Below are 14,681 nucleotides of genomic sequence, written 5' to 3' on the forward strand. Positions count from 1 at the left end.
AGCCACGGCAGGCAGCTCGAGCCCAAGGGCTGCAGCCGCCTTGCGCAGCACCACAGAGAAAGCAGCACCCTCCTCCGAAGCCACAGTCGGAGGAGAGATTAATCCAGTGTCTGGTGAGGGATCCAGACCACTGGCCTCCCCCAGTTCATCTGCCCAGTCCTGTGACAGCTGAGCCTGAACGGCCATAGGATCCTCGGACCCCTCCCATTCGCCCCCGTCATCCGATTCCTGGTAAACAGGAGGAAGGATCGGAGCCGGACGATAGACATAATGTGTCTCTAACGCCGCCGTACGCGGCGTCCATCGACGTCGTAACGGCGCCGGGTCTGGAGCGGGGCTGAACTGGGGCTCGACGCCGAGCGGAGCCGGCGTCGGAGGTGGAACCGGTGTCGACGCCGGCGGAGGAGGCGTGACGAGGTCGACCGGCGTCGGCGGGGACTCGGGGACGAGTCCCTCGGGAACCTGCGGCGTCGGGGCCGGAGACGGCGACGGAGCCGCCGACATGCAAGGTTGCCCAGTCGGGTCCGTGGGGCCCGAAGGCGCGCCAGCGGGCGTCGACGGCGGAGCCAGGTTCCTCATGGCCGAGAGGAAGGCACTAACTTCCGCCGGCGTCGCGTCAGTCCCAGGGACAGGCGGGTATGGCGACTTGCGCGGCGCCTGCGGCACCGCTGGAGCCGCGGGGGTTGAACCACCCTGACACTCAGCCGAGTCGCGCGACCGGCGAGGGGAGTCCGAAGAGCGGTGTCGCCTCTTGGACTTCTTGGAGTGCTTCGACTTACCCGAAGACTTGGAGCCAGACGAGCGATGATGACGTCGGCTGCGGCTCCGCGACCGATCCTTGGACCTCCTCCTGGATCGGGATCGAGAGGGGCGCGGAGCCGAGTGACGAAGCTCGAGGAACTTACGGGACCGCTCCCGTCTAGCCTTCGAGGTCAGGGCCTTGCAGTCCGAACACGACTCCGCGTCGTGGTCGAGGCCCAAACAGTAAAGGAACCGGCGGTGATGATCCGTAACCGACATCAAGCGTTTGCAGTCAGCACAGGCTTTGAAACCAGGCATCCTACCGGCACCGGAGTCGAGACAAGATCAAAAAGGATCAAAAAACGTAGTCAAAAAAGACTAAAAGGGGTAGCTCTCCCGGATCTGCGCTTACTGGCGCGGAAAAAAGAAGAACTGACGTCAGCGCGCGAGGGCGGCGTCTAAGTACTCCGACGACGTCATTCCGGCGCACGACGACGGACGCGGAGCCGCAGACGACGCCTAGCGACGCGCAAGGGGTATTGCTGACGAAAAATCTTCCGGATCCAGTCTGACGCCTGGGGATATTCTAAGGTGAGGAATCTAACTAACGTGTTTCTTTCAGATGAATATCTTCTCCTGTGAAGATCAATAGGAAAGGGGGCAACAAAATAACATTGCCAATAAGAAAGGTGAAAGACACGCAATGGATGGACGGAATGCAGAACAAATCAAAACATTCAACCCCAGTCAAGGGATCTGGGTTAAATCCATCATTCTTTTGCTTACCATGCCACCCCAGTTCAGACCTGGCCATATGCAAATCAGTCTTGACCCTGTGCCTCATGGGAACAGTCCAGCCTGAACTGCCGAGCCAGGTCCTCCCTGGACCGCAAAAAAGCATCCTAGGACCGGTTTCAGGTTTCACCCCTCTTCAGCCAGGATAGCTTGATTCCAGTGGCACAGTGAGCCCAGGACCCACGTCTGGGCATACCTGGCGCACTTAGGGCGAGAAAGCAAAAGACACACAATGGATGGACGGAATGCAGAACAAATCAAAACATCACCCCCAGTCAAGAGATCTGGGTTAAATCCATCATTCTTTTGCTCACCATGTCACCCCAGTTCAGACCTGGCCATATGCAAATCAGTCTTGACCCTGTGCCTCATGGGAACAGCTCAGCCCGAACTGCCAAGCCAGCTCCTCCCTGGACCGGAAACAAGCACCCTAGGACCGGTTTCGGGGTTTCACCCTGTGAGAAAGTGGCTCTGTATATACTGTTCCCTAATAGGTACAGGGTGTACAGAGTCCACAGTCCCCCAGAGGCTGATAGAGGTCAAAGTTAGGTATGACCTTACTCTCAAAAGTGGTAGCTTGGTCGAGCAGTAAGGCAGTACCAGGGGACAGTGTAAAGCATTTATTGTACACACTCAGTCAGCAAATGGTTTCACACACTCAATAACTGAACTCTAGGCCAATGGTTTATATATATAAAATATATGCTTGTTTTATTTTTAGAACCACAAAGGGGGTAAAAATATACTTTCTCAGAATGAGAGGTTGAATATAAATACTTTTGTCTTAGGCAATAAATTTGTGTAAACAGTCACAGTTGGTTGCAATAAACAATCCTATTTCCTAAACATAACAATGCATTGAGCTCAATGGTAAATTCAGGTTATTTGTAATAAATTACTTTTCAGATTACTTTTGGAATTCCAGGTCTGGCTCCTAGAACCAGCCTGGGGTCAGTATTCAGAATCAAGTGATGAAAGTCGACTTAATAACTGTAATGATTTTTAAATAATATTTAGCTATTTCAAAAGTTAGCACTTAGAAAATATTTCACAGAAAACATTCAATGGATCTCTATGGCAAGAAATTCAAATTGCAGGTAGAGTACTTTATCGTTACTTTAGTAATCCAGGACTGGGTGCCTAGACCCAGGACTGGGGTCCTTATCAAAAGCAGGTAAGTAATTTCGTTTGCAGAAATGGTACGATTTTAAAAGAATATTTCAAATTTGAAAAAGTAGACACTTAGAAGAAATTTCACAGAAAAGCAGACAATGGTTTCCTATGGGAGAAAAATGAGTTAGAGGTAAGTATAGTTGTGAACACTTTTCAGAGTCAGGGCTGGGCACCAAGATCCAGCACTGGGAGCTCACCTAGGAGCAGGTGAGTAAATTCGTTTTTGTCACTTGGCTGATTTTTGGTGAATTTTTGCAGTTTTGAAAAGTTCACACTTAGAAGATTTTTGAAGAAAAAGTCAGTCAATGTTACCCTATGAGGAAAACGAAGTTAGCTGTTTAAGGGTAAGTACTCGACTGGTAGTGTTGAAATTCCGGGCATGGACTCAGGGGTCCCCCAGTGTCAGGTAGGTACAGTTGGTTCACCCTCAGCGGTTTCAGGACGGCCGGGTGCAGAGAGAGTTGGGCCCAATGTTATCCTATGAGGGATAGGGGGGCCTTGGTTGGTGGCTGCTGTCTGGCAAGCCACGCGGCTGTGGGAGCTGGGCTCCTGGTCACTTACTCAGGGCAAGTGGGGAAGTAGGTTAGTGTAGAGAGGGCACTGCCAGGGCCACTCGGGCGGCTGGGTGCAGGGTGCTTTTGAGCCTTAGGGCGCTCAATGGAAATCAATGGGAATGTTCCGGTTTGGAAAGAGGCTGCAGGCTCGGGGACGAGGATGTTTCAGGTGCCACCACCACTTCGAGAGGTAAGTTGGGTAGTTGTAGGTTAGGTGGGTACCCCGGGATTGGGCACAGGGGGTCGCAGGGCGCCGGGTGCAGGGGTGCCTTTTGACGTCGGGAATCTTACCCTCTGGTTGATCGCGGCTGGGGTGGCACTTGGTTCTGAGGCTGCAGGCTTCTTCCGGGATGTCGAGGGGGGTCCTTGGGTGCCGGACTCTGGGTCACAGTCACCGTGGGGTCGTCCTCTGGGTCTTTGTCCACTCCGGCACTGGCCAGGCTTGGCTGGTGCAGAGTGTGTTGGGTCCGCGGTCCCGGGCTGGTGCCAGGGATAGCAAATAGGTTTCTTGAGTAGAGCCTCTACTCGTGGGAGTCCCAGGGGCTTAGAGCTAAAAGGTAGCCAGGTCCACCGGGGTTGGTGAGGTTGCTGGCCACGTGGGATGCTGCGCTGGTGCAGGTTCGAGAGTCGACAGGCCGGTAGGGCTGGGGCCAAAGCAGTTGGTGTCTTCTTCTCTTTTTAGCAGCTGCAGGGCAGGTCTTTGTTCTTCTTGCTCTTCTTGTCGTTTTCTATCTGGAATCTAAGGAAGGAAGGTTCAGGGTGCCCCTAAATACTAGATTTAGGGGCGTTACAGGTAGGTGAAGGCCAGGGACCAATGGGTCCTTGTCCTGGGGTGGGTACACCCCCTATCCTGCCTCTCTCCTGTGGGAGGGGGGCAGTAGCCTAATCCTGATAGGGTATGGCCTCCCATCTTCAAGATGGCGAGAGCCCGGAGATGTGCTTCACCTCGCCTCCCCCACCTGAGGGGTGGGGTGGGCAGGCTGGCACATCCCCTGTCCTTGTATGGGGTTTCCGGCCAAGCTTCCCGCCAGAGTGGGGGGTTGCAGTGGCCTGGGGAAACTCCAAATGGCGGCATGCCTTTGAAGCTTCCCTTTGCTCATCCTGGGGGAGGAGATTTCTCACCTCACCCAGGATGTGCATTGTTGCAGGCCCGGGAGAGCAGGGGCTCTCCCACCCAGGGGTCCAGCAACGTGTCTGCTGTGTGGCAGCCTGGGCAGCCTCAGAGCAGACGTGGATTGTAAGTTAGCTGTAAGGGGGCATCTTCTAAGATGCCCTCTGGGGTGCTTAGTACATTAAATCCTACACTGGCATCAGTGTGGGTTCAATGTGCTGAGAAGTTTGATACCAAACTTCCCAGGCTTCAGTGTTGCCAATATGGTGCTGTGGAGCTCGTGTTTGACAAGCTTCTCAGCACCATGTATTCTTAAATGACAGCACTGCACTTACAGTGCCCAGGAATGGACCCGGGTACTGTAGGGGCACAGGGCTCCTGCTCCTGTCCCCACACCATAGGCGTAATGCACCCAGCTAGAGGGGTGGCTGACATATGCCTTGGCAGTGTAGGTGATGGGCATGGTACACAGTGATGTGTGCCATGTCGACTCTTTGTTTTGTCCTGCACCCAGACACTCAGCCTGCAAGGGCAGTGTGTGTGTAAGGGTACAGGGCCTCTGAGGGTGGCACAATGAGTGCTGCAGCCCTTAGAGGCCTTCCCTGGTCACAAGGCCCTGGGTACCTAGGGTACCATTTACTAGGGGCTGACATGTGGCTAGGGTTTGCCAATTTGGAGTTTGTGTGGTTTAAGGAAGGAACATAGGCCCTGGGCACCTGATTGGCAGGAACCCAGGGTACACTCAATCGAAGTACATTCAGCAATTTAGCAAAAAGTGGGGGCATACCATGCAAGAAAGATGGCACTTTCTCACACACCCCTCTTCAGCCATTAGGCGCAGGGTCAAGACTGATTTGCATATGGCTGGGTCCAAACTGGAATGGCATGGTGAGCAAAAAACAATGGATTTAGGCCCAGATCTCTGTACTGTGGTGAATGTATGACATTGTTCTGCATTCTATCCATCAATTGTTGCTTTTGCATTTGTGACCCCGAGCGGGACGGGTATGCCCAGACTTGGGTCGCGTGCTCTCCATGCCACTGGAGTCAAGCTATCCTGGCTGATGAGGGCTGAAAGCCCGAAACCAGTCCTAGGATGCTGGTTTCCAGTCCAGGGAGGACCTGGCTGGCAGTTTGGGCTGGACTGTTCCTATTGGGCGTAGGGTCAAGACTGATTTGCATATAACTGGGCACAAACTGGAATGGGATGGTGAGCAAAAAACAATGGATTTAGGCCCAGATCTCTATACTGGGGTAAATGTATGACATTGTTCTGCATTCTATCCATCAATTGTTTTTGCAATAAGAAAGGTGGACAATGAGAACCAAAACTGATGTTTAAAAAACACAGCTTTCAAGTGGACTGCCAAGCATTATATAAAAACGTCATTTAGACTATTCTGTAATGTACGACTCTACAGGGCACGATACAGAATGTTGTTACAATTTTCGTATTTTGTTACCTTCAAAAGGCCAAAGGCCGTTGCTTGTCTTGATGAGTCATAAATGTCCTCCTCTGCATATCCAAGCAACACCTGCAGCTGTTTGTCTGTTATTGCACAGTTGGTCATGTTTCTCACAAGGATTGTTACTGCCTGAAAATTAAGAAAACGTTGATATCATGATTAACAAAAAAAAATAGCTTTATTTATTTGGCAGCTCTGAATTTTAGCACTGCTCACTACCTCTACAAGGTTATATGTTGCCAGATCGTGCCAAGAGTAAATTCAGTAGTGAATCAATAACTTTTGTATTTGACTGACCAATTCTGCAAAAAAGTATAATGTGCCCTTTTTTGTATATGATATCAGAAGATGGAATCTGTATGTTGCGGATTCTGTCGATCAAATCAAAATTATTAAAATGTACAAAATACAGTATATTTTTTAAACCTTTTATTGCGTGGGATGTGGACACATGCCAGTGTTGTACCTGAAAGAATTGAAACATTTCAAGAACTGTAGTAAAAGAGAATTGCCCCAATCCCATAAACCTGTCATTATGTCACTGCAGAAATAATCGTGGCGATCAAACACGGGAGTCATATTTCCACCCATTTGCTTTGTACTTCATTGTATGTCTTTTTTTAATATCTATTTTATTGAATTTGCCGCTACAAAACCATTATAACAAAAATAAGGAATAAATGTGCTTTTCCAAGTAAACATCATGTTAGTATACAAAACGATCTTTAGATTGACACTGTTTCGTTACCTCCCAGCTATGTTATGGAGAAACTTACACTTTATACTCTTATGTGCTCTGCTTTCCATCCCACAGTGAACTCTAGGACGCATATAGCTTGTGGTACCTGAAATCCCACGCTTAATGCAGTTGCTTTGTTTTCACAAAATCGTTAATAAAGTGAAGGCTGTTCTGTTCCCAGCTGTATTCTGTGACTACTATCAATAGGGGCAAGTGGAGGGTAGGGTCATGAAGCAGCAACATCTATGTCCATAGGCAGACTTAGGACATTCCATTCAAGGAGGTCTGACTGTCTTTTTGAGATTAATTTCAAGAAGAACTTGTCCCATTCCATTATTGTGGTCTGGCATCTCCTGAGTCATTCCTAGCTATGGTTTCCTCTAAGCCTTGGGGAATCTCACTAGCTCTTTCTGCCGTACTTCCCTGCCCGCTCTTCTAAGACGTCGCCATTTGTTTTTTTGCCAAGATGAAGGCGAGGTCTGCAAACATGTAAGCTGTTTTACTTTTTTTTGTTTATAGATCTTTGCATCAGTCCGACTATACAAGATCATGGGTCCAGATTTCATTTAATTCTAGTCATCTCTATTACGTGAGGCATTACCTCAGTGCAGTACCCAGGTATCATGGTACAACAATGGAACAGGAGTCAGAGATCAGCTCCCATACTTAATCATCCCGGGCACAACAAAACTGAGGAGAGCATGGGAACAGTGTGCGAAAAACCCAAAGAAACAAAATAGAGGAAAACAAAAGGTGAGAAAACATCACCAGGTGGCACCAAGGCACCAGTAGGCGACAACAGCAGGCCAGAGCAGGAAAACAGCAGAGCACCACTCTAAGGAACAATTGTGCAAGCCAAGGCGAGAGCACCAGGTGGCAGTAAAGCACCAGAAGGGCAGAGCAGCAAAGCCAGAGCAAGAAAAGCGCAAGCACCACTCCGTGGAACCACCTCGCAAGCCAAGGCGCGAGCCACCCGACAGGCACAAGCATGAGAAAGCGCTGTGACCGAAAGGGAGAGGGACTGCAACCACCACCACAAAGGGAAGGGCCACAAGCCCGCAAAAGGGAAGCAACAGCAATCCAACGCCAAACTATCCTGCCAAGGATGGCCACACCTCCTGAAAGGAGTAGGATGTCAGAGGATAGGTAACTCATCCGCAGAACAGTACCAAGGACGGCCATAACCCCTGAAACGAGTAGGCCAAAGGACAGGTAAAAGAACCCCCAACGAAGAAGACCAGGTGACGATCAGAAACTCTAACAACAGAGGGAAGGAGCAAAAGTAGACCCACACGCCAGAGAAAAACCATCCGGAGGGATGACTGACCGAAAGAAGAGGACACCCACAGAAGACAAGCCACCCAGAGGGAGGCGACTGCAGAAATCCAAGCAGAGGGTCCTCGCAGAATGGCGAGGAAGGGCGGGTCATGAAGGAATCTGCGGCTAGAATTGTCTCTACCAGATACATCGTTACCGAAGGTAAGTAACTTGTACATCTAATAGACTACTAGCCGCAGATTCCTTAACGTAGAATAGATACCCTAGCCATACCCAGAAGGGAGGAGGGCCTGCGAGAGAGCCTCCCCAACAGGAGAGACAAAGGGCCCCAGCAGGGGACATGTCACAGGGACAAGAAGGGAAAGGCCAGGATAACCTAAGCCTAACCAAAGGAGACTGCCCAACACCCCAAAGCCTCAAGGAACACAAGGACCACCTCAAACCCTAGGGAGAAGAGGTAGAACTGGAGGCAGGGCCCACTGTAAGAACACATACACAGTGACAGAAAATAGCTGAACACACCTCAGGCGCAAGCAGCGGACAAGGCAGGGACAGCTCCACCGCCAAAAGCGCAGACGGAAGAGAAAGGCACAAGGGAATACATCAGAGGCCACAATGGTGTATTAGAACAAACAGGCATGCACAGCCAGCAGCAACGAGAGCGAGAGCGAGAGTGAGAGTGAGAGCGAGAGTGAGAGAGAGCGAGAGAGAGAGAGAGAGAGAGAGTGAGAGTGAGAGAGAGTGAGAGAAAGCCGTCCACCAGAACACAAAAACCAGGGAAGCCAGTCCCCCCCCTGGAACACCAGACAGAGGTCCAAGCCAGACAGAAGGGCAAAATCGCTACAACGCGATGCCGCAGACCAGACTAGGCTAGGCTAGCGACACAGCGACCCAGGAAAAGGACGGACCGGGGGGCAACGCAAGCCACTCCAAAACAATCAGCAAGAAGATCGCATCTGCGATATACCGAGACGCCACGGAGAGCATAAGCCCGAAGGTCGACTACACCTCCCCAGCACATGATAGAGCTATGTAATAGCTACCATTACCCCACATAGAGCATGTTACGTCCACAGAACATGGGAACCCTCTTAGGAAAAAGTTTCCCCAGCAGAGGACAAACAGAAAGACCTGCGGAGAAACCGGAGACGACTTGCCAATCAGCCAATAAAGAATAGACAGAAGGCCTAATCTCAGGGCCTACACGGCCTACCAACAGCCAAACGACAAGTCAAATCAGGGCCGGACCAGCAGCCAACAGCACCAAAGTCCTAACAAAAGGACCTGAAGGCACATGAACCACACAGAACACACAACCGGGACGACGCGCTACAGGGCCCCAGGAAAACAGCGGAAGAACACCTCCCAAAACACAGACCGACTCTCAGGTCACGGAGGAGGAGGACAAAGCCCCGCAAGAAACCTCTGAATGGCAGAATCCGCAGGGGCGTGGATCAAAAGAGTGCCATCAAAAGGAAGGTCCACCAACCGTTCCCTCACGTTCTCCGGGAACACACTATCCCGTAGCCAGGCATGTTGACGAAGAGCCACCGAAGAAGCCATGGTACGACCAAGTACGTCCGAAACGTCCAGAGCCGAGCGAAGAATAAAGGCCGCCAGCTCCCGGCCATCCAACACATGGTGCCGGAGATCTACACAAGCACCCTCCTGAGAAGCGGCAGACATAAGGGACTCTGCCGAGTCCCACAAGCAAGAAGAGGCCCATGCCAAGACACAAAGAGTGATAAGGGCCCGCAAATCCGTGCTGGTGGAGGCAAAGATATTGCGCCCCCAGTGTAGGGTCTGCTTTCTATGGTCACCCCCACTTTTTGCTTTTGCTTCACTGGTTTTCGACTTAGATGTGGCTGTGGGCCTGCTAATCAGACCCACAGCCCAGCTGTTCTCTCTCTAAATTCACACTATGTACTTTAGGTACATAACCCAATTGGTAAGGATCACCCTCTAGGGCCCTGTACAGTGTACCTTAGGTACCCAGGGCATGGGTGTACCCTAGGCCTACCAGGGGCTGCAGCAGGTATTATGCCACCCCTGGCTGGCCTTCCATCATGACACAACTGGCTGATCACTCAGCTGGGGCAAGGTCGTGTAATCACCCCTTGCTTAGGTATAGTATTCCTATACCTACCTTACATATAGACACATGGGTAACCTTTCAGTCACTCCTATGGCAGGCCTTAACAATCCTGAAGGCAGAGTGCTTGGTAACATGTGAGATGGTGCTCTAGCATGAGCTGAGCCTGTCTGCAGCTTTCGGAACCATGTCCTTATAGCTGTTCTATGATATAGCCTACCATATACTCTTAAAGTACCTTATAATCTTAAACAGTTATGGTAACTATGGTTTGGCTTTATCAAAACATGTCGTGTAAGGTGTCTAACACTTTGGAATACTACCCCCACACCATTTCTGGCAATGAGGATAGTATTCTCCCCTTCTAGAGGGAGAAGACATGTTGAAGACCTACTACCCGGTTAAAGTTAACCAGAGCCCCAGCATCACAAAATGGATACTGCTGCCACAGACACAAGTCTGACCTCCTGCTGCTGGGAGTCCTTCCAGCGAGGGAGGCTTGGACAATAGGTTTCCTGCCTTGGGAGGTGCTAGCATCCCCCTAGACAGGACTTAGTGTATTGGGGCAGGGAGGGATGAAAGAAACGAGACACTGCCTGGGGCACACAACGTGTCCCATGCATAGTCTGGTTCAAACCTGTGCTGGGGCACTCCAGCCCCAGTCCTGGCGCGAAACTGGACAAAGGGAAGGGGGTGTAACCACCCTCCTCCCTGGTCCCACCCATAGGAGGGACCTAGCAGGTAACCCAGCCCCCCAGATTAGTATAAGAGTGGGAGCTGAGTCCCTTTGACTTTGGATTATCCTGAAAACTGAAACTTGAACAGAAACTCTGGACCTTCGACATTCGACTACGGAAGAAGACTGAAGAATCTCCCTTGTGGCCAAGGAGTGGCCACCCTGTGCAAACAGGCACCATCAAGCGACCTGCCGTTTGCTTTGCCTAAGTTCTACGAGGAACCGACTGCAGAGCCCGACCAGCGCCTTGACTTCCAGACTTCTCCGACCCTGATCCACATCCACAGCAAAGCTGAGATCCGTGGAGGCGATGAGAGACGTGGGACCGGCTACCTGGGAAAATTGGCTACTTGCTTCCAGCGCAGCTTCTGAGGCATCCTCGAAGTTGTGCTCTGGGGATTGAGAAGCCCCAACCCCGAGCACCATCTGCACAGAAGATCAGCCCTCCACACTCCACGAGTTCTGCGTGGGGCCCTTCTGCATTTTCCTGCTCGACGCGTCTGTCCGGTTGCTTGCCCGTTGGCTAGTAGCCTTTGTGACGACGAACCCTTAACTTTCCACCCCTGGTTTGGCTTCTCCAGACTGGCCCTTGCTTCCCTGTGAAAGAGAAGCACCTCAGGCCTTCCTGGTCTGCAACAGAAGCGAATCCTTCATCCTGCGTGGGTTGCGCTTGCCAAGGCTTGTTGGGTCTGAACTCGACATCGACGCCGCCAACAGCAAGAGCCCTCATGGGACAGCTCGCCTCCTGGTTCTGGTCGTCCTCGACGCCTCCTGGTACCCGTGGCTGCTGCGACAAGCTTCACCTCTTCACCTGCATCTTCACGACATCGCCTGGTTCCTTCCCGGCTCCTGGCTGGTGACCTAGACTCTGTCCCCTCTGCTTGCAAGTACCCTCCTTCTTGATTCCAATCTTGGGATCCACCGGACACTCTTCATTGACTGCCTGTCAGCATCTTTTCTTCAGGCATCCATAGGAGTCGACGATGAAACCCGACGCAAGTTCACACTTATGCACCCGCAGCCCGTGGGCTAGGTAAACTGAGTAGTCCGGTGCTCACAAGGGTATTGTCTATCCTAGGGTCTAGTTTCCAAGTCTCCAACTCCTAGCTCTTTCCGAAGTGTCCTAAAACTCTTTATTTCTAAACATTACTATTTCTATCGACTTTAACGCATTACGCGTGAGTGTTTCCACTCTGCACCTGAATCCCGTGGGCCTCCCACTGCCTAGTAACTGGTAGTATAGTGTAGCCCCAGCGATTCCCTAGGCCTAGGCCTAACCTGTGTACGTGACAGTGGTCCTTATACCACTTACTTAGTATATGGTTTGCGTGGCCCCTAGGGCCTAACTGTATTACTTACCTGTGTGACTTATGTTTGCTTAAATAAGACTGTGTTGTACTTACCTCGAATCTCAAAGAGTGCTGAGGGTATTTTGACTAGAATAAATACATTCTATTTTCATATATATCTGTTGTGGTGTCCTTTCATTTGGTATTCAAGGGATTGCAAATGGTATAACAGCTGGCTTCACATGCCATACAGAGTTTAGACTGCTCTTGTCCATGCTACCACTACAATAGCTGGTCTATAAGGTTGACTTTACAACCAATCACCATAAGGGTTGTTTGGACTGATACAAGGTGTACACTAGAACTAGTGACATCATATATCAGGCCAACTTCTCACACCCAGGAATCTAACCAGCAGGTTTCCTGTGACGGGGAGACAACACCGATGGTAGGGAGGGAAAGGCAGTCTGTAAAAGAGGACCCCTGGTAGAGGGGTGGAGGGAAAGACAGACCGGGTCATGCGGCGCAGGACGGTGGCAGTGCAGATGTGGCTGGGGCACCGGGTCCCCCGTGGCGGGCCGCCCCCAAAAGAGACTTGTGGAGCGAAGCCTCAAAAGGAAGAAGCAGCTCCCGACCACCAGAACCCTGATGGAGGACCTCCAGAAGATTATCCGTGGGGAAATGGGCAGCCGGATCGCCCATGCGCAAGATCTCCGCCACCGTGGAACCCGCCCGAGCGAAGGCAGCGCCGGCCTCCGTAGGGCCCCGCGGCGGGGAAAGTAGTTCCGCTGTGGGCGACAGCAGCAAGCAAAGGCGGCTACCCTCAAGCCCAACCGGAGGAAGGAAAGGCCAAGCCCGGAAAGGAGGAAGGGGGACCGAGGAATGGGGAACCTGAGGTCCTTCTGGCGAAGACTGCGGAAGCGACGACGGCAAAGAGCCGTCCTTGGAAGACGCCGGGGAAAATTCCACAATGCGGTGGACCGTCTCCGGAGAAGATGAAACCAACAACCGCCGAATCTCTGGAGAAGAGGAGGCGTCCGAAGACGAGTCAACGACCCGACGCCGGCCCGGTGCCATAGAGTCCGCTACCAGCGTCAGGTCAACGTCGACCGGCGCCGAAGGGGACGCCGGAACGACTTCCGCCACAACGCGCGGCGCAGGAGACAGGAGCTGGGTTTGAGCCGGGGCGGCTAAGGAGCGGTGCCGAAAAGGCGTCGACTCGACCTCCGACGAGGCAGCCGCCTGCGTGGAGGGACGAGGGGGGCCCAGGGACACAGCCCGACCCCTAGCCGGCCCATGTGGTGCCTCCAGGGCCAGCAGCCGCCAGCGTATGAGCGGCGTCAGCTCGGCCTCGGACAAGGCCGCCGCCTGCCCAGAGGACCGAAGGGGGACTCGAGGGCACACCCCGGCAACCTCCCGCGACACCACAGGGACTTCCGAGGGGGTTTGTGGCGAGGCAGAGGCGCCGTGATCCGAAGAAGGGAACCCCGAAGGGCCGCACTTCGACGGCACCACATCCTCCGAACCTGGATCCGAACCTGCCGGGGCCACCGGCGACGCTGCAGAAGTCCCCAGGCACGGCAAGGGATCCGCAGACGTCCCAGGAGGAGGAAGAGCCAAAGAGGCCTACAAGGCCGCCGCATAGACCTCCATCTGGGCTCTGGTTGCCCCCGTGCCGGGGAACGGCAGATAGGGTGGCGACGCACGGAGCCGCACCATACGCGGAGAACCCACGCCCCCAACAGGCCGGGGACAGGGCCTCGGGGACAAACTGCAACACTTAACAACAGATGAGAGACGCAGGTCTTAAAGCCGTCCGCGGGGGTCGGACGCGGCGCTGACGCGGACATGTGTGCCGAAAGGAGCTTCATCCAGGGCTCCTGCCGGGACTTTGGCTTCATTTGCTGACACGCCTCACAATCTGTGGAGTCGTGGTGCTCCCCCAAACACCACATGCAGATGGGGTGAGGATCCGTCGCTGACATCTGGCACGCGCAAGACGAGCACGTCTTGAAGCCCGGAGGCATTTGCATACTGTTTCCAAGAAAATGCTTAAAAGTGGAAAAAGAAGGGCTGAAACAGGCCAGGAACACGATCCAAGTACGCGTTGGACACGGAAAAGAAGAAAACTGACATCCAAGTGTCAAAAGGCTTCTCCTGTCAACTGAGACAACTGCTACAGCCCCAGGTTTGACAAACACTCTGAGAATGTGCATGAGGCTCGTCATGGCTGTGTTCCTTGAGGGAATGACTCCGATTTGGTCTGTACAAACCAACTGTGGCAATAGTGGGGACAAGCTCTTAGCTAGCGCCTTATCTCAATTTTACAATCCAGATTGACTATAGAGAGGAATCAATATGACGCCACATGTACGCTGTCTTGGGGTGGATTCAGTAATGCAACTATTATAGCTTCCCTGGTGGAAGCAGACAACACAACATGTTTGCAGTCTTCCATATATACAGGCAATGTCAAATATGTATAACACTGAACTGGAGCCCACCACTCCTGGGGGTCTTTCCATAGTACAAGTCCTTTATTGCCCAAGGGACCTCTGTGCAATGGGAGCAATGGGTTCTTCAGTTTGTGGGGGATGGCTTAGTCTGAGCAGACACCATGATGATGGTGGAGCGTCATGCGTGAGTGCCAGCCAGGGAAATAAGACAGGCCGACATGACCCTTTCGTTATGCTGACTGGTTATGTCT

The 14,681-nt window shown here is 52.3% G+C and overlaps 1 protein-coding gene across 1 annotated transcript in view; it reads right to left on the reverse strand.

The window, feature by feature from the left end:
• The window catches only part of UTP20 (UTP20 small subunit processome component), a 1,051,825-nt gene that overhangs the window by 246,318 nt on the left and 790,826 nt on the right, over nt 1-14,681 (reverse strand). The window contains exon 50 of the mRNA XM_085653318.1: nt 5,838-5,969. Coding sequence (XP_085509444.1) covers nt 5,838-5,969 — 132 coding nt within the window. The remainder of the gene's footprint in view (nt 1-5,837; nt 5,970-14,681) is intronic.

This window comes from Triturus cristatus, chromosome 4_1 (assembly GCF_964204655.1).
Source record: "Triturus cristatus chromosome 4_1, aTriCri1.1, whole genome shotgun sequence".
Classification (NCBI taxonomy): domain Eukaryota; kingdom Metazoa; phylum Chordata; class Amphibia; order Caudata; family Salamandridae; genus Triturus; species Triturus cristatus.